At 35.2% G+C, this 20,605-nt stretch overlaps 1 protein-coding gene across 1 annotated transcript in view; it reads right to left on the minus strand.

The window, feature by feature from the left end:
- Positions 1-20,605, minus strand: part of THADA (Thyroid adenoma-associated protein homolog) — a 29,869-nt gene that overhangs the window by 8,068 nt on the left and 1,196 nt on the right. Inside the window, exons 3-18 of the mRNA XM_090103841.1 lie at positions 20,342-20,575; positions 19,616-19,868; positions 19,014-19,189; positions 18,398-18,615; positions 17,972-18,156; positions 16,982-17,166; positions 15,409-15,583; positions 14,659-14,814; positions 13,952-14,145; positions 13,422-13,536; positions 12,602-12,732; positions 11,655-11,825; positions 10,957-11,115; positions 9,890-9,965; positions 9,470-9,651; positions 494-632 (exon numbers count right to left, since the gene is read on the minus strand). Of these exons, the coding sequence (XP_089959967.1) occupies positions 494-632; positions 9,470-9,651; positions 9,890-9,965; positions 10,957-11,115; positions 11,655-11,825; positions 12,602-12,732; positions 13,422-13,536; positions 13,952-14,145; positions 14,659-14,814; positions 15,409-15,583; positions 16,982-17,166; positions 17,972-18,156; positions 18,398-18,615; positions 19,014-19,189; positions 19,616-19,868; positions 20,342-20,575 (2,749 nt within the window). The remainder of the gene's footprint in view (positions 1-493; positions 633-9,469; positions 9,652-9,889; positions 9,966-10,956; positions 11,116-11,654; positions 11,826-12,601; positions 12,733-13,421; positions 13,537-13,951; positions 14,146-14,658; positions 14,815-15,408; positions 15,584-16,981; positions 17,167-17,971; positions 18,157-18,397; positions 18,616-19,013; positions 19,190-19,615; positions 19,869-20,341; positions 20,576-20,605) is intronic.

Here is a 20,605-nt window from a genome sequence, read left to right on the forward strand (position 1 = left end):
AGTAAAGCAAACAATACATTGGACCTCAAATTAGTTTTTATTTAAAAAAAAATAATAATGATTTAAAAAATTGGCAAAATACATGCGTTATAAAGGTAAATGAAATTTATGCTTTTACGCGTGTCATCGTAATGTACTTTGTTTTTTTTCCAAATAAAAAATTTAGATATTTTACTTTTTTTAATTTTTGAATTATAAATTGAATAATTACACTATGTAAATGACTACATTTACATAGTGTAATTATTCAATTTTAACTATAACGGAGCCTCAGAAAATGCTGCGCGAAACGTACATACGTAGTAATCAGTTGTAGGCTATATATTATGTACCAAGGGCGTATGTATGGTTTTCACGCATAATCTACTGGACTGTTTTTGATGAAATTTGACACAGATAATCTTTAGACCCTGAGAAAGAACATAGGCTACCTTTTATTGCGAAATATATACCACAGGCGAAGCCGGGGCGGACCGCTAGAATAACATAATACCTGTATCATATACGGCAGGCCAGCACTCCGCCGCGTGGCGCAGAGTTTCTCATTGTGGCCGGCTTGTATCGCCTGGAGCAGTTCTTCCAGCCAACGCTTGGGCAGCTCGTGCAGTTCGGGACTGCGGCAGCCCCATAGACTGAAATGTTTATGTTCTCGTAGTATTAGATTTAGTTAAAACTGTGGAATATGTTTAAGGTGATCACTATGGTCAAAACCGAAAAACACCTTATACATATTGAATTTTGTTGAGGAAACTGTTGGTACGATTGTCTTAAAAAAAATATATGTGATACTCAAGGATATAATTAACAAAGTGTATTGTTTACTTTTCAGTTTAGAACGGCCTAAATATAAAAAAAATACATACAAATCAACCCCTTTTTGAACATAAAACGCATTTTGTTAGGAAAACGGCTACATATTTATACATGAAATTTATACCAAAAAATATGTTATGATATTTGTAACAATTTGTATTGATTGTTTTTTCAATTTTCATTATTATCGTTAAATTATCAAGAAAAAACTCGAATTTATAATAAAACCCACATAAAACCTCACCTCTATTGCATATTTTCGACGAAATTTGACGGTGTCAGTTCGACTCGGACGGGGGACTGTACGTGCGGTTTTTTTTGCAAAATAACGCTAAAATTCACCGAATTGAATGTTTTGTTAAATTAAACCAGATTGTAATAGGTATTTACATGAGCAGTTCATGAAATGAAAGTTAAAAATAGGTATGTAAAGATATAAAAATCTGTTTGTAAATTGGTTTTGTTTTTGAAAGGCGTCATTGAATAATATCCAGTGTTGATAATTTTTGACAGTAAAATATTATCAGAAAACACATACCTATAAAACAGTAACCAGACTTTCCCTGTGCCTTGAATATTTTTTAAAAAAGATTAATTGCTGTTCTATCGTATATTTTAAGGGTCCAAAAACAATCCAAAGCCGGGAGATACTGACACAAAATTTTGGGTCATTTGTAACAGGATGCCGGTTCTACAGTGGTCTTAGTACGCAATGACAAAAAGAAAAATCATGGTCAGAACAGTGGTACCGGCAGACTAGTCGCGTGGGCGGTAATCGAACTCGTCGGATAAATTACGGAAGGCAAACGATTTGTAACACAAAAATTTTAGGATTTACCGATAGCCCATAAAAAAGAAGTAGGCGGTAGTGTCATGCCATACTTTTCCGGTGTAATTTACAGCCCACAATACCGACGTGAATGCGTTGATTTAAAAAAAAAATTCAACCATTTGTACCAGGCTAATTTTTGCACAGGTAATCATAGTCCAGTAGCCATGTACGAAAATCGCCATGCCATACTTTTCAGACAGTTCCAAATGGTCGCCATACCGCCGAAAATCAGCAATTTTTTTTAATATTGTATAAAATCATTTAATTTTATATTATTGTATAAAATCGTAGGAAAGTCAAAACTGACATAAACGTATAGCAACATTTTTAGCCGACGCCATTATAGGACGAAATTTTTTTTCGGTGTGTGTAGGTTGCATGCATATATTCCTACTAGGTATGAAGAGATATACAGAGAACGCTAAATACATTTGCCTGGTCACCATTACCATTCGATACACCATGACATGGTAGAGGCCGTTCTATAGAATTACGTCAAATAATGTACTCCATCTTTTATATCTTTGTAGGTGAGATGTTCTCCACCCTTGCCATCATCAGGTCTCCAGAATATAGTAGAGTCCGTGTTGAATAAAATTAATTTCTAAATCGGTGTTTTCTTAACTGTTCCCCACTCTAGAACTTATAATTACTTGCTTAGTCATCTTAAGGTCTCCAGAATGGGTCATGTAGTAGAGACTTTGCTTATAACGGTTAATGTTGAAAGATGAGTCTTCCTACATTACATTTACAACATACATAGTACACAATATTTACTATTCATAAATGTAATATGTTACTGCCTCTCAGAGAAAACATAAATTAGGTAGAAACCACTAACACATTACGATACAATACGATACAGTATACAATTCCATAATCTTTGGTCACTTTTACTTCAACAACGATGTATATTTATAGAGGGCGGTTAAAAAAACAAATTCAAATGTAGTGACAGAATCATTAAGGTCGTTGAACCGTGTAATTGCCTTAATAGTGATTCGGTTTAAACTTAGTTTTATCTCAAGTTATAAGTTATAAGTTTAGTTTTATCTAATAAAATAAAACGCTTGATCGACAGACAAGAACAAAAACTATATTTTAAAAACCGAACATATCAAAACCTAACACACATCTTGCTACATGTCGCTACTAAATAGTTCGTATATGAGTGATATTGTCGATATAAAATAACACCCCTACTTATCACAATATTCACTAAACAATCATATACAAAATTATTCTATACAAACTATGCCAAGAAGCAACATAAATTTATAATGTTTTGCTGAACATAAACTTTTAGTAAGAATATCAGCTGGCATATCAGCTGTTGGCAAATACAGCACCTTAACAATTTTATCTCTTACTAGATCACAACAAAAATGATATTTAATATCGATATGCTTTGTACGTTTATGAAATGCTGGATTTGCACACAGCTTCTGCGCACCTTGGTTATCATTAAATATGCAAATAGTGTACATCTTATTGGTTATTTCATATTGTAATTCCTTAAGATATAATGCTTCTCTACATGCTTCAGATAGACCAATATACTCTGATTCAGTGCTAGAGAGGGCTACACATTTCTGTTTTTTACACTCCCATGATATTACACCATCAGATAACAAAAAACACATTCCAGTATATGATCTCCTATCTTCAGAGTTAGAAGCCCAATCAGCATCTACATAGCCTGTTATTTCTGAATTACCTTCTTTACAATATTTTATTCCATAACATTTAGTTCGTTTTAAATACCTTAATACTCTTTTTGCATATTCCCAATGCTCTTTTGTGTGACAATTATTAAACTGACTTAAAAAACTTATAGAGTAACTAATATCTGGCCTAGTTAAGACTGACAAGTACATCAAACTACCAATTAGTTGTTGATAGGGCACATGACTATTTGCCCCTACTGGACCTTTATTTACATTTAATTTGACCTCCATCGGAGTATCAACAGTCTTACAATCACTTAAATTAAATCTGCTTAAAAGTTGATCAATATAAGCTTCCTGACTCAAAGTTACATATCCTTTATCTTTATTGAAGGTTACATTCATTCCAAGACATAATTTAGCTTCACCTAAGTCCTTAATGCTGAAATTATTAGATAAAATCTGTTTCAAGTTATTAGTTTCAATTATATCATTGGAAAATATAAAGAAATCGTCGACATAGACTGTCACAATGGTCTTACAATTATTAATATTCTTTGTATACATACATGGTTCTATTTTTGACCTTTTGTAACCATTACTGATCAAACAATTATCAACCTTTTTATTCCAAGCTCTAGAGGCTTGCTTAAGTCCATAAATGGCCTTTTTAAGTTTCAATACTTTATGATCTGAACTACTACTATTATAACAATCTGGCATTTTCATGTAAATGGTTTCCTCTAAATCACCATTCAAGAAAGCAGTCTTGACATCTAAATGGTGAACATCCATACCTAACTTTACAGACAATGCAAATAATAGTCGAAGGGTTGTATGTCTCACTACAGGCGAAAATGTGTCTGTGTAATCTACACCATATTTTTGGGTGAAGCCCTTTGCGACCAAACGAGCACGATAACGCACATTGTTTTCACTATCGTACTTTTTTCGTAACACCCACTTGCACTGCACTATAGTACCATCTTTTGGTACATCTACGAGTTCCCATGCACTATGATTCTCGAATGACTGTAGCTCATCCTGTACTGCCGCTAACCAATGTTCTTTCTCTGGACCTTCCAAAGCTTCCTGCAAGGATATCTCATCCATGAACATGTTGTCATCTTTTATACAAGCACTTGCAAATCCATATCTGTCTGGCTGCTGCCTACGCCGGGGACCAGATATTATGTTGACATTGTTCAATATAATGGAGTCTTCACTGTCTGTTGTACCAGTCTCAGAGCTATCTAATGTGTCTTCTTCACAAGGTACATATAGTTCACTGCTGTCATCTGTGTTCGAGCTCTCTGATTGTTCAAGTGAATCTTCCTGAGGTGTCAAGTCTTTTTCCTCCACTGGAACCATATTCACTTCATCTGAACAATTTTCCTGTACCTTCAGATCACTCTCTGTCTCCATCTTCTCCAACACTATAACATCTCGACTGGTAGTAATGGCATTAGTCTTCGGGTTGTAAATTCTGTACCCTTTGACCTCATTGGAATAGCCGACAAGGATACATTTATCAGACTTTCTGTCCCACTTTAATCTCTTTTGTTTCGGCACATGTACCATGACTGTACTACCGAAAACACGAAGATGACTTACATCAGGCTTTCTGCCTGTCCATATCTCGAAAGGAGTTTTATAATTTAATGATGCGGTCACAGTCCTGTTCTGTAAGTACACTGCTGTGTGTGCCGCCTCTGCCCAAAACCTTTTCTCGAGACCTGCATCAAACAGTAGACACTTGGCTTTCTCAACGACAGTCCGATTATATCGTTCCGAGAGGCCATTCTGCTCGGGAGTGTATGGGTTCGTTTTGTGATGTACGATCCCATGCGACTTCAAAAAATTGTCAAACTTACTGTTGCAGAATTCTGTCCCGTTGTCACTTCTCAAGATCTTTATGCTGCAATTAAGTTGATTCTCAACCTCTGCTTTATACTGTTGAAAACATGTTAATGCCTCATCTTTACTTTTCAAAAAATAAATGTATGTCATACGACTAAAATCGTCTATGAACAGCATAAAGTATCTAGAACCACCTAGAGATAGGTTTTCCATTGGTCCGCAGAGATCAGTATGCACAATATGTAGCAACTCAGTACTTCTGTTACCTTCTTTGGGAAAAGGTAAGCGGCTCTGCTTCCCCTCACAGCATGCAACACATGATGACTTTGATATATTAGTCTTACTATCAAGTGTCAATCCCTGTACAGCATCTTGCATCTTGTTCAAATACTGGCTGTTGACATGACCTAGACGTCGATGCCAAACTTCACTGGACACCATCACTGCAGCCGATGAACAACACTCAGGCATGTTTAGTTTATACACACCATTCAACAGACTCGCTGTAGCCACTAATACTCCTGCTTGGTTGAAAATCTGACATCCATTATTGTTGAATGAAACTTTGTTTCCTTTTGATATAAGTTGACTAACAGACAACAGGGTAAAAATTTAGAATGTGGACCGTCAATGGGGGGGGCGGGGAGGGGGAGGGGAGGGGAGGGGGGGTCGGGGGGAACTCCTAGGTACCACCCCCCACCGGCGCAGACCAGTAGTTCCTGAGATATTCAAGGTCAAAGTTTGAGGTTATAATTGGGCCTAAAGTTACAAATAATGGATGGTAGGATAAACCTTTCCCTTCCCTCCACTCCCAAACTCCCTCCAGTTTCACTATACTGCTTCTGCTTCTGCTCCAGCGCTGCGGGAAGTGCAGCCCTATCACCCTTGCGTAGCTAAGTACAGGCACTTAACTCGCCTTCGCAGTTTCGGCTGTTTGGTCGCCTTCGGCGACCAGCCTCAGCCGCTTCGGCTCGTACGGTGCCTGCACTTAGCTACAGCGGGTGAGGGCTGCTCTCCCTCCGCGCTTCCGATTTTTTAGATACACTCTAGGGGTAACAGCGGAAGGACCACGTGGAGTCGGGGTTGACAGATTTGGTTATGTGACTGTTCATCTTTTGTGTAATGGATTTATGTGTGTTACATTACCCATAATTGTTATTGTTAGAATTACCTACTAACTTAAATTGAATTAGAATGAAATGTAATTGAACTGAATTATTAATTAATAGCCGAGATGATATGTAAACTAGTGTTTTGTGTAGGTAATGTCTTTATCTCTACTAAAATACTTTATTTAACTTTGTGCGTTGTTATTATTATCCAATAAGTTTATATTTTAGAGGAAATAATATAATAATCCACAATTATTTTAATGCAATAAAAATTTATTGAATTCTATAAACATACTCCACAGCTTTTAATAACTCTTCAAAAGGATCTTTCAAAAAAATTCAAAATTCTTTATTTGGAACAATAAAAACACAGATACAAAAAACTTTATGAACGAATCTTTGTGATAAATTCTTGTAATATTACTATCAATTTATGTATTTTATAAAGTACTAGCAATGCCCTGCGGTTTCACCCGCATAAATAGCGATATCGTTACAGTGAAAAGTCTACTATAGGTCGGACTATAGGTTTAATTTTTAATCACATGAAAATCACCTTTACCCCGTCCCGCACTACGGCCTTTTTTTTTGTTTTAGTGGGGAAATCTTTCATAGATACCCACGGCCTCCGGGGGAGGGGCCGTGGGTTATGTCGGATTCCTACCGACCAAAACCCCACTGTGTTCCGTCAAGACGCATATTGGTAGAATTCCTCCGTGACCCCCGCACTACGGCCTGCTCGAACAGTATACCTACTATTTTCTGTAGATTGACACTTTTAAAAATTCGTTATATCTTTTGAATGGAATATCCAATTCTTTTCATTTAAAAAGTATTTTGCTGGTATTGAAACAGTCTATAATAAAACATCATTAACATAACATGGTTTGATTACTGTCGGCACTTCTATTTACTTTGAAAACGTAAAAAAGTTGTTGTAGTAACATAACTACTGAAGATGGACATATGGTATCGCGGACTTTCTTGTAGATATTGATCCATTCTATAATACCGTAGAACATTTTTTTGTTCTATCTTCAATAGATTCCGCAGCGCACGCGATGACAAAAGTTTTATTGAGGATTTTTTTACACCTTGGGTTACATTATTGCATTTTTGGTAAGGATCTCTAATTTTTTTGAAAATGCAATATAGCCTATGTTGCTCAGTAAAGATGCAGCTTTCTAATGGTGAAAGAATTTTTGAAATCGGTCCAGTAGTTTTTGCGTGAAAACCATACATACATACTTACAAACTTTTCCTCTTTATAATATTAGTATAGATTATTATGATAAAAATATCTCTAAAGCTGTATATATGTGAATCCTTTGCTAGTGACAGGCATCTGTCAACGTCAAAATTACGAAAATTATTACAAAATTATACAAATTTGTTTATTTTATTATAAAATAAATAAGCGGCGTCGCAGGTTGAAACTTCGTAAAATTACTTCTCAGAGTCTTATCTTATTGCTATAAAATCGCTGATATCCAACTCGACGGTCCACATCCTAAATTTTATCCCTTTGTCGTAATCTGCACATCTCCAGTACATACTACTGGTATTTTATCTTTATTTGCCACGACAATTTCTTTAATCATAACATCTCGCGACACATTTGACAACCATTCTTCGTTCGCGGTAAGATGAACACTCGCCCCGGAGTCAATATACCAGTCACTTTTACAAAATTCACCATTCAGGAACACGGCGCTAAACGCGTTATTTCTTGTGCGTTCATTTTTATTTGTATTCGACGCATTTTTGTCCGAAAATGTACACTGATTGCGATAATGTCCTGTTTGTTTACATTTGTAGCATCTAATGACTTTTGGTTTTGACTTTGACAAGTTTGACATCTGTTCAGTGTTACCAACATTCCGTTTCATCTTATAACTCGCAAATGCTCCACTGGAATTGGAAGCGCTACTGTCTTTGCCATTTCCACTTTCTTCCATGTCCAATAATTTTGTTTTAATGGCGTCTGATGTCAATGGTATGCCGCAATGTTCAATCGCCATTATCATAGGGGAATATTTTTCTGTTAATCCCGCTAACAAAAGCGATGCGACCCACTCATCATTGATATTAAAGCCCGTACCGCTTAATTTTTGGCTTGTTTCAATGATTTGTGTCACGTACGAAGTCATTGAAGCACTATTTTCGAGTCGTATTGAAATCAAACTCCTCAGCAAACTGATTCTTCTCGTGAATCCTGAGTCATCAAATAGGTTCTTCAATTTCTTCCACAGCTCATGTGTCGTTTGTACACTTTTTATATGCACATAAAGCGACGAATCTATTGTCATGATCAGCTTAGCTCTGGTTTTCGCGTCACCTGCTGCTCCTATTTCTGCTGGTACAGTCTCCGACTTGATGCAATCAGACAATCCCTCCAGCACCAGAAAATTCTCAGCCGCAAAAGCCCATTCGCTGTAGTTTTCACGTCCTTTCAATTTAGGCACACTAACAAGATAATTCGTCGTCATTTTCAACTAAAAAATCTGGGCCCATAACCTCTAATAAAATTAAAACGCTTGATCGACAGACAAGAACAAAAACTATATTTTAAAAACCGAACATATCAAAACCTAACACACATCTTGCTACATGTCGCTACTAAATAGTTCGTATATGAGTGATATTGTCGATATAAAATAACAGGATAAAACTTATTCGTCGAATAATGTATAAAACTACCATTTTAAAAACGTATTCTAATTGCCCGTATTTGACAGTGAAATTTTAATATTATCGTGTAATACTTTATTGGACGGATAAGTTTTATCCAAGCATTGAAAAATCGACTTTAGTTATAGATTTAATGGTAATAATATTTCCTTAGAATAGTATTTGTAAAAATCTTGGTTTCTCTAACAATTATGAAACGAATCAAAGATAACAAAACTTTTACCAAATAAGCGCGTCTCTGCGGGTATATAATATGTATAATAACGTGAAGTGAGCAACAATATCTCGCACCAACTTCACACTTCACTATAGAGATGTGACGTCATTGTATATATAACTTACCGTGTTAAAAACTTATTGAACCCAACGTAGGCCTGCTCAAACGTCTCTATGTTTAGTTTCAGCGAGTATATCGTGAAGTGAGCTCCGATATCTCACACCAACTTCACTATCCATCTCTATAGAGGTGTGACGTCATTGTATATATAACTTACCGTGTTAAAAACTTAGTGAATCCCACATAGGCCTGTTCAAACGCGCCTCTATGTTTAGTTTCAGCGAGTAACGTCGTGAAGTGAGCTCCGATATCTCGCACCAACTTCACACTGAGCGTGCCAACTTCACACTCCTTCTCTATTGAGAGGTGCGATGTTATTGCGCCGAGGAGGAGGGATACCTGAACAATATTTTTTTATATAAATTAAAGATTTTAACGGAATTTAAACGTGATTTATTAATTATCATGTCTCCCCGTAACCACGCTCGCTGCAAAGTGTGCGAAACGTCAGTATATAATATAATGAATTAATCCCAGTTAAAATCAATAAAAAAAAAATTAAAAGTATAATACTCGAGTAAAATCATACACAAGAAAATAATAATAATTTTATTATACGAATAATAATATCTCTCACCTCCTTGACGGATCTCCAAGCACATAACAACACCATTTGTGCTGTCACAGGGCGGCCATCTTGTAAACACGCGTTTCTATCGCAAAATATAATAAAGTTACAATTTATTCGAATAAAACAAAAAAACTGTGTATCAAGGTCATGTAAGGTAAGCCAAACTCATAAAAAATGCATCTTTTAAACTATTTAACCGATTTTAATGAAACTTCATTTAAAACTTAGTAATTAGAAAATAGAAATAGGAGATGGTCAAAAGGTTTAAGGCATTTATAACTATTAAGTATTCTTTAAAAAACTATTCAATGTACAGTTTATGTATAGGTAACACGTCGATTAAAACTCATATAAAAATAACTACGTTAAAAAAGCCGTTTGGTATTCATTTATTACATATTATTTGATGTACTAAATAAGTTTGAAGGGAATGGGAATTCCTTTGAATGAATGAATATTACATATTATGTAATTTGTAAAATTGTAAATCTGACATGATTAAAAAGAGCAACTATGGAGTTTCTTGCCGATTCTTCTCCGTAGATACTGCTTTCCGAATCGGTGGTAAATGTTAAAAATATGTACTTAATGACGTTTCAAAAGTGCTTCTAGAAGAAGTCTAATTGAATAAATAAATGTTTGAGTTTGAGTTTGAAGTCGGTGCCAAGCCTAAAGAAATAATGAAATGAAATGAAATGATTTATTTGTATGAATTGTGGTTACAAAGCAAAGTTATAATAAATTTCACGTCCGCACAATTCGCCAACAATTGGCATACAAATATTTTAATTTTATTATAATTGATTTCTTACGTCAATTTTGTCAAGCTAGGTTAACATTTATCGTTTCGGTAATTATAATCTAAAAAATTCGTTTAAGGAATATAAACAGCGATTAATAAGCCACGCTTTTAATTTTTTGTGCATTAAATTTTTTGGTAGTTCCCTTATATGTTTTGGTATATGGTTAAAAATCTTTACACACATTACACTTGCATTCTTTTGGTAGAGTGCTGAAATAATAATATTTTAATCTCTCATCCTCCTTTTTTTGAAGTCGGTTAAAATACTCACGCCATATTATGGTCAGTGACCACATTGCCCATGTCCATTGGCAAGTGGCCTTCTGGCGAAGAATTGTTCACCACACACGAAACGGCGCTATTGACGGACAAACATACACTTATTATATGCCGTATTAGTTGTGTCCAATCATCGTCAGGGGATATCGCTCTGAAATATTAAAATGTATTGTTTATTGATTTAGCACTTTATTGTGTTAAAGTACATAAAGGTAACAAAAACACATAATAAAAGCACAAAGGGCGGCCTTATCACTGTTCAGTGATCTCTGCCAGGCAATCAGGGGAGAAAGGTAAAAAACCGAAGTATGTTGAGGAAATGTTGAGCAAAACAAAATAAAAATATTGTAATATTTTAAATCTTAATTAATATTACATTGAGAAATATTTCAATTACAAGTTTGATATTAATTCTTGACAAAAAGTCTATGAAGGAAAAAGGAAATATGGTATGGTTCTATGTTTGTTTGAAGTGAAGCTTCTTATGGCGCATTAAGAGCAAAATTTCAAGGTCGCGTCATGGCAATACGGTCACGTCATGTACGGCGACGATTTTGGTATCTTTGAATCTTGCCAAAGAAGTTTCACTTCTGACACATTTGCTCAGCACACACGCCCTTTTTGTAATCTTTTTTAACCAATTGGTATCATCACTGAAAAAATAAACTTAAAAACCGTTTAATAACTTACCCAGCATCGATCCTATCTACAAGATATCGTATACAATGCACCAGTCCATACATCGGCGCATCTCGAGCCGCTCGGATCACACTTTTCGTACAAATCTCTAACTCAACTTCCAATTGAGAAACTAATTTTTTTATTAAAATGTACGATATTTTTTCCGGTTTGTCCTTTTGGCTGAAAATTTTATATTTCTATCACTATGCCTTACAGTACAAAATACGTATATTTACGTCAAAAATCAACGTGGGCAATGTTGGCAAAAAGTGTAGATAACTTTGACACAAAAAACAGACAAATAATGAATTAAATGTTGAAGAATAACGAAATTTGCTACAACAATATATGCACACGATCTAAGAAAAACATATTATACTAACAGAAAATACTAACTCTTCCATAGAAAATGTTTGCGAAAATTACAATTATTCCAAAAAAGTCGGCAATGTTGGCATATTTCACGGTACATTATTTTACACAATTATACACAAGTGAAGCAGTAAAGAAAAATATAACTTCATTTAACATTATGACATTACAAATAATAATAACTAGCTGCGCTTCGCGGTTTCACCCGCGTGGCTCCGCTCCTGTTGGTCTTAGCGTGATGATATATAGCCTATCCTTCCTCGATAAATGGGCTATCTAACACCGAAATAATTCAAATCGGACCAGTAATTCCCGAGATTAGCGCATTCAAACAAACAAATTCTTCAGCTTTATAATATTAGTATAGATTATGACAATACAAAAAAAAGACGTGTGGCACTCGGGGACTGCCGCGGTAAAGCTATTGCATGCTATGCCTTCAAGCCACACCTCCGTGCCCGTCGGAGTGGGGAGCGTGAGGTTTTTCGTTACGGAATTTCTGGATTCGGTCCCCGCGCTCAAGGCCCGCGATAGAAGCTATGCAATACCTTAATAATAATGTGTTCTGTTCACTCTCCTCTTACCTATCCGCTCCATTGCTCTGGACCTTCTTCCACAGTAACAATTTGTAAGCTGCGCTTGTACAGTCCGTGGGTTTGACGGACGAAGCTTCACGTATTATGTCATCTAATTTTAGACTTGTCGGATATTCTTCCTGAAAAAAATAGACAGAAAATTAAATATTTTAACGGATTTTAAACGCGATTTGTTCATTATATTATTATCCCGACGTTTCTTTTATAAATGTACTTATAATATTCGCGTAAAATCAAACACAAAAAATACTAAAAAGAGCAGATTTATTTTTGTTGCGATTTTTTCATCAAATTTGTTAATTTTATGACATTAGCCCGTGACTACGACTCGATTTACACAAAAGTTTAAGTAATTTTTGCGACAAAACAATAATTGTACATAAATATACCCGAGTTAAAAATCAATCAAAATCTGTTCATCGGCTGCCAATTAATCGCAATAACACCATACAGACAAAAAAAGAACAAAAGCGACTTATAAACTTCATAAGACAACAATATAACCAGTTTCTAAAAATCCATATTTCTCACATTAAATTGTAGGGGCATTAAATTATTAAAAAATTGGTTGTCTGTAAAGTCGGTTTACTGACGATAGTTGAACGTGACAACGACCGATTGTGCTTCTTTGTCGCTCGTTCCGCGCTCTCGCTTGCACTTCAAGCCTCACATGGAACGCCTCAGAGCGAGGTAACGCCGCATGAGTCATGTTTTTTCGTGCGTGCAGCCGGCTATATCGAATTATAAGACGTTGTCACGTCAAAAACTATTACAATACAATAAATTAAATATAATGATATAATTTCACCTGCAACATATCCTTAGGACATTTATCGAGAATATCTAGGGCCAATATCTTGTTATTTTCGTAACTGTCCTCCAAATGAGCTAGCAGTCTTTCTACGTAGAGATCCTTCCATATTCTGTAAGTGAAAATAAATCTAATATATATATAAAATTCTCGTGTCACGGTGTTTGTAGTTTAACTCCTCTTAAACGGCTTAACCGATTCTCATGAAATTTTTAATTAAAACATGATCATAGGCATGACGTACCTAATGTAGCTTCTAAATTATATGTATCTTTAGTTATATAGCATTCAAATGTTTATAATTATTAAAAGAGAAGGAAAATTTTAAAAAATCCGACCATGTAATGTACTAAAGCCTACAGGTTTTAAACTGAAGGTCGCGTCATGGCAATACCGTCACGTCATGGAGTAAGGCGACGATTTTTGTATCTTTGAATCTTGCTAAACAAGTTTCACTTTTGACAAGTGTGCTCGGCACACGCGATCTTTTTTTAATTGATGTGGGTAGTTTTTCCAATAAATCGTACCTTTGATACCCATCCAACTCCAGGGCGTCCAACCAGCTCAACGTCTGGAGCGCGACTAACCGGCGACTGTAGTTCGCGCCGCGAAGAAGGTTCGAGAAACATTGCGCACGAAGTTTTTCCACGAATTGAGGGTAGTAGTCGATTTTTGAAGTACGCTTGAGGACCTTGTAACTGTCGTCTAGGCGTTTTATGAACTGGGAAAATTTATATTTTTATGTAAAAAATCTAAAGTGTTCTTATTCAATTTTTCTCTAAGCTAAAGATGATTTTGAGCAAAGTGAGGAAAATAAATAGTTCCTTAAAATACATGAAAAGACAAGTATTGAAATATATAATCGAAGGAATTGGTAGCGCTCAATGAAATTTAACTTTAGAAAGAAATAACAGTTAAATAAAAATAAATAAACTTTATAAAATATCCCAATGCAAAGAGGATATTCTTAATTATGACGTCAATAAAAAAAAAGACGGGTCCCACTCCGGGAGTGCCGGCAGAAGTGAAAACTTGATTATGTTTGATATTTTGGAATGGTATCCGTCTCACGCTTTTTCGATCAGGTCACGTGTCCTGACGCGAGTTTAAGATTTTATACCCATTACAGAAAAAGTGCTCAACGCAGCTAAAGAAGCGTTCACTTCAAAAATAATCAAATATCTAACCATAAACTAATAAGTATTTACCAAAAACTATTAAAATATGTCCATACCTTTTTGAGCAGAGACAACATGAGCTGTCTAAAATGCGGCGCCTGCGCGTTGCAGTTATACTTTAAGAAATGCAGGACAAAATCTAGCTCTTTTTCCGTGAAAATTTCTGTTGTTTTTGGAGATTCTACTATCAATGATAGTGAGAGGATTCGAGTCTGAAATAATAATTAATCGACCGATTGAGTGAATACTATTTATAGAAAAATATGCTGGTTATATACTAATTTAAAATACCCTGTCTTTTACCTGCAGGTTGCCTGGCAGAGATGGCTTAAAGCCATTTCGCCATTTGTACATTTAAATCAATTAAGATATTTATAAAATAAAACCCAATGTACAATAAAGAATAAATAAATGACTGTTGTTCCCTATATCATTACACTACGTAAGAACCATCTCCACAGACAAGGCCATAAAAAATAGCGTGTGTGCCGAGCAAACGTGTTAGAAGTGAAACTTCTTTGGCAAGTTTAAAAGATACAAAAATCTTTACTCCATGGCGACAGAATTGCCATGACGCGACCTTGAAATTTTACTCTCAACGCGCCTAAAGAAGTTTCACTTCAAAATTTTACGTTAAGATATTATATTTAAAAAAATCTGTCTTTTCCTGTACCATTACAATACGTAATAACTAACTCCACAGGCAAGACCCTACGATAAAAAATAAATAAAAAAAAAACACTCAAAATGCATCCATTTAGGACTCATGTGATACAGACATACAAATTAACGAAAAAAATATTTACCTCATCCCTAGCATCAACAGCTGCATTGTCCAGAATATTGTAACTCAGAACACCTTTCCACATGTCGTCAGTATCAGGTAGATTGAGGCCACGCGATTTTCGCACCACGCTCAATAGCAATAGAATGCATTTTAGATCGCTCGCGTTTTGGGCTGATTTCTTTATGTATGGTAAACTGAAATATATCATTTTATATATTTATTTAAACAAATAAATCAATAAATCACGTTCATCTTTATACGTTTAGTACAGATAACTAGAATTACTCAGGTTCTGATAACTATTTATTGATATTAGTAATTGTGAAATTACTAATATATGTTTATTGTGGATAACAATTGACTAGACTAACTCACAATTACCATAACATAATATTTATTGTTGGTAACTGTTAACCATTGTGGATAACTATTGATAGACCAACTCACAGTTCCTACTATTTATTCACTGATGTTAACTATTAACTAGACAACCTCAAAATCACTAGAGATTGTCTAATCTAAAAATGAACGCCCCTCCACTAAACTTAATTGTTTCAATGTGCGAGGACAAATAATTATTGAACCACTTTATATGTGTGCGCGCGGCGATTCTACTGCAAACTTTGACTCTCGCGCACTGATTTGTCAACTAATCGGGCGATCAGTTCAGGTGCCTAGCATTGTATGGCGGGGAGAGCGCGCTATGTACGGAATGACACGTCCGTTCTGTCGTGCATCGCGTCATTTATGCACTAGTTGGCCAACTGGTCCTGTCGTTCGGGCATGGACTGGACTGGAGGACTGAACGACCAATGAGGCAGACCAATTTGTGTGTATTGCGTCTATACACGTACTTTGAATGTGAGCGTAAACACAGTGGAGGGGCGTTCATTTTTAGATTAGACAATCTCTACCTATTTATTGAGGATAACTAGCATAACTCAAAATTACTAATAAGAAATAACTATTCATTGAAGGTAACTAGACTATTGCACGCCTCATAAGCGAAGCGTTGAGGTGGGTACTACTGTCACTTCGCGCAAAACATCTGATTTTTCAAACTTAAAATGTCTTTATGTATCATACATTGCACTTGTAAGATAATACATACACACACATATTAAGAAAAAACACTATTTTTAACGTTCATGATATTTTTGATGTCATTTTTGTTATTTAAAATTTTAAACTAGTTAAAAAACAGTTTAAAAAAGTTCTGTCTTGGACGTCCGTGTGTCTGTATGTGCGGATCCTTTTTCTTGTTAACACGATAGCGACCGAAATACTTTACTAATCGAGTCTTTTTTTTTCTCTTACGCTTGAGTATGCTCAGGAATAGAACCCTTTCATTTTTCAGGGTCTGATTCGATGTGGTTTAATTGTTATTAAATAAACAAAAATAATAATTAATAAATATTTATTAAAAAAAAATTATGAGGCGTGCACTTTTGGATTTTCCAAATTATTTAACATTTACTTCAGTCTTATCGTTTCTAAAACACAGATGCCTACACCCTCCATTTATTTATTTACTAGGTATAGCTACCCAAAACTAATAATCCTACATCTAATTCAATACAAGAACAACTCACACGAATCCCACAACCTCCTCGTCCCTCACAGCCAGCGCGAGCAGGCCCTCAAGCGCGCGCATCACGTTCGAGTCGATATCCCTCGCGGCCACGTGGCGCAGTGCGGGCCGCAGCCACACGTGCGCCGCGCCGCCGGGACAGGAGCGTGTGTGGGAGCGGACTAGCGCCTCGAGGCATGTGCGCGCCTGTGAGTGAGTTGGTGAATGAGTTAGTGAGTTGGAGTGTGAGTGAGTTGGAGTGTGAGTGAGTTGGTTGTATGAGTGAGTGAGTTGGAGTGTGAGTTAGAACTATTAAAGTATCTTACTGAGGATGGTGTAATGATGAATGAAAAGAAGGTTAAAAATAACACAAAGATTATATTAAGAAAAAAATAGTTTTTGAACACAGTATTTAAAGAATCAGGGAATATCTCTATTTTTGATATCGTAGAATGATCAGAACTTTCATTATGCTCTTATTCATTTTCACTTTCCCCACTGCTATCTGCTACCTGTGTAAATTATCATTTCATCGGAGAATTCAACTTTGAAAACAAAACTAAGAAGCGTATGTAACAGCAGATCTATATAATTCCACACAGAGAGAATTGTTTTTGATTGTGTATGACAGTGAATTGACTCCTATTTCTTTCGGACAAGATACAAAATGCAAGTGCATTGTTTAGGGTTATTCCGATTCAATGATTCGGGTATTTCTGAAATACGACAATTTGGAATTTATTAACACAATTTAGCCTGCATCGCTGCTTTGACTTCCATCACATTACTCGCACCCAACTCATTGGTGAGTGAGTGAGTATGGACCATATACAATATACTATAAAGTTGTCACTCACACTAGCCAGCTTGCAGGTTCAGCACGCACATGACATCGTTCACTATATCGGGGAACACTTTAAACACATAATTGCAAGACTCATCACTTAACTCACACCCAACTCATTGGTGAGTGAGTGAGGATCATAATGAGTTTAATATTCAAGAAACTCACACTAGCCTGCACCGCTTGCACGTTCAACACGCACATGACATCGTTCACTATATCGGGGAACACTTCCATTACATAACTCGCACCCAACTCATTGGTGAGTGAGGTGAGTGTGAGGTAGAAACTCTTTCTGTGCCTGTCCAGTGTGTTGAGCGCTTTGAATATGTTGTTCACTGCTGTGTCATCGCCTGAAAATAGTTTTATACTTTATTTTTTAGTTTTAGAATTATATATTTATGGATTTTAAGAAGAAGTAGTAGTAGAAGTAGAAAAGCAGAAGCAAAAAGAAAAGTTAGAGAAAAATATAGGCTCAGTAGTTCAGTTATAAGCTTACGGGTTTTTTATTGCCCAAAATTTCAAGCAAATAAGCAAAGCAAGACTATAAAAACATCTACTATATTAAAAGTATATGGTATGTGAATTACAAACCTTGTTTCTTCAATACAGCTGAATATTTGACGATATTATTCAACATCTGTGCTGTAAGATGCCTCACACTGTCCATATAATGCTCTAGATGTGACCAGACAAATATTAACAGCCTGTCTATAAGTTTTAGACCCAGATTGTTCGCTTTTTCTAGACTTTTGCTAATTTGAACTAGACTGCGCGTGACGCCGAGTGTGAATGCGGACTCTGCTGACATTCTAAAAAGAAAAATATTTTGTTTATATATATGTGAGAGGATTACAACAGAGTAGTTGTTATGTGGCTATACCTTCCTATTAGAATGTACTCTATGGTGTACAACATAATGTCGATATTGAATTGATATGGAATGCATGGGTTCACGGGCTATGCTATGGTTATTCCTTGAGTCAGTAGCTTGATGATATAGTCTCGACTACCATCGACCGCGAAAGGTGTGCGCACTGAGTCGTTATTTAATATTATTTCACATATCTACCTAATTAAAATTAATTATGGAGAGTTTTTTCAATTCTCCGACATATATTTTACTAGCTTTACACTTTTGTGTTTAAAGGAAATTCTCACGGGAATGTACAAATGGAATCTTTATTTCAAAATAACACAGGCTAATTACCTCTCTCCGATAGCCATTATATTATCCAAAAGAACAATAACAGCTTTATCGTCGGCCACTTTTGTTGTGTGCAATTGATTTACAGGCACAACTGTAGCGATGGCAGAATATAAGCTTAGTTTAGCTGCGTCATTTGATAACATGTCTTGTAGATTTGTCACTGATTCTGATAAAATCTAAAATAAAAGGGTGAAATATAAAATTTCTATTTCTATGTCTATTTGTGTTTTATGATAATGTTATGAAAATATATAGAGGGGAGAAATAACCCTTAAAAATAAATAAAAGATGGATGAAAACTAAAATTTGTATATTTATTTAGTTATTCAATTACTTAACATGTTTGACATGTTACAAATACACCAAAAATCTAATTTTTTCTCTACATATAAATTACAATTAAATAAATATTCGAATACTAGTAATTTAGATTAGTCTCTCCGTGACCATGCTCGCTGTAAAGTGTTTGAAACGTCGGGAAAATAATATAATGTATAAATCGTGTTTAAAATCCGTTAAAAAGTTTTTAAATTCTAAATTTAGATTTGTACAAAAATATTCAGTTTCTGGAATATTGCATAAAATATTAAAAGTATACTCACATCAACCCAAGAATCTTCACCATTCTCCAAAACATGCATACCAACCAGTAGCATTCCGCACACTGATTTTGTGTCCATTGGAGCCTCATCGTCAAACAATATCTCCTTCACCGAGTTCCTTATACTTTGGAACAATGGAAGCATTGCCTCTTTGTTGTTGCTAACCTTTTGTACTATGTAGAGTAAGAGACGTAGTGTTAGATGTACTAGGTTAAATAATTCATTCTTTTCTGTTGGCGATAGGCTGTTATTTCTGAAAGAGATATATTGAAAATGTATGTTAAAGTTAAATTGTATAAACGGTATAATAACGGTATAATCATATGTTATTTCTTAGTAACTTGAGACAGAGTTAGGCTGTATTGTGAATCTACCTTTTTCCTTAAATTATACATTAATTATAAATAAATCATTAATTATACTCTAATATAAAAAAAATAGCTTCCGCCCGCTGCCTTGCCCGCGTGGTGCTTTGATAAAAGGTAGCCTATGTTCTTTCTCAGGGTCTAAAGATTGTCTGTGCCAAATTTCATCAAAATCGGTTGATCGGGAAAGCGTAACAGATAGACAGACAGACAGAGTTACTTTCGCATTTATAATATTATAGTAGGGATTTATTTCAACTTTGCAAGTAAATGTTTGCAAGTAAATTTTTCATCATTATAATTATTACTAGTTTTATAAACTAAACATACTCATTAGCTTAAAATATGAATAAACTGTTACCTAAGTGTCTCCACGCCACAGCTCAAACAATTATTTAAATACACTGCCAAAAATAACTCCACATTTTTAATCGCTATTGCTCCAGCTGGAAAATTTTCCACACATGTGCCTATTTTGGACACTGTATTGATATAGTTTTTGTAGTCTGTCGGGTTTTCCTTGACCATAGATTCTATTTCTATTGATAGAACTTTGGCAAATGGTTCTTCGATACTTTTGTTTTTCGTTACACATCTGGAAATAGAGTTAAAAATGTATAAAAAT

This window comes from Colias eurytheme, chromosome 7, assembly GCF_061535395.1.
Source record: "Colias eurytheme isolate Ceu_HAF_F1 chromosome 7, ilColEury1 Martin Lab GWU primary, whole genome shotgun sequence".
Lineage (NCBI taxonomy): Eukaryota > Metazoa > Arthropoda > Insecta > Lepidoptera > Pieridae > Colias > Colias eurytheme.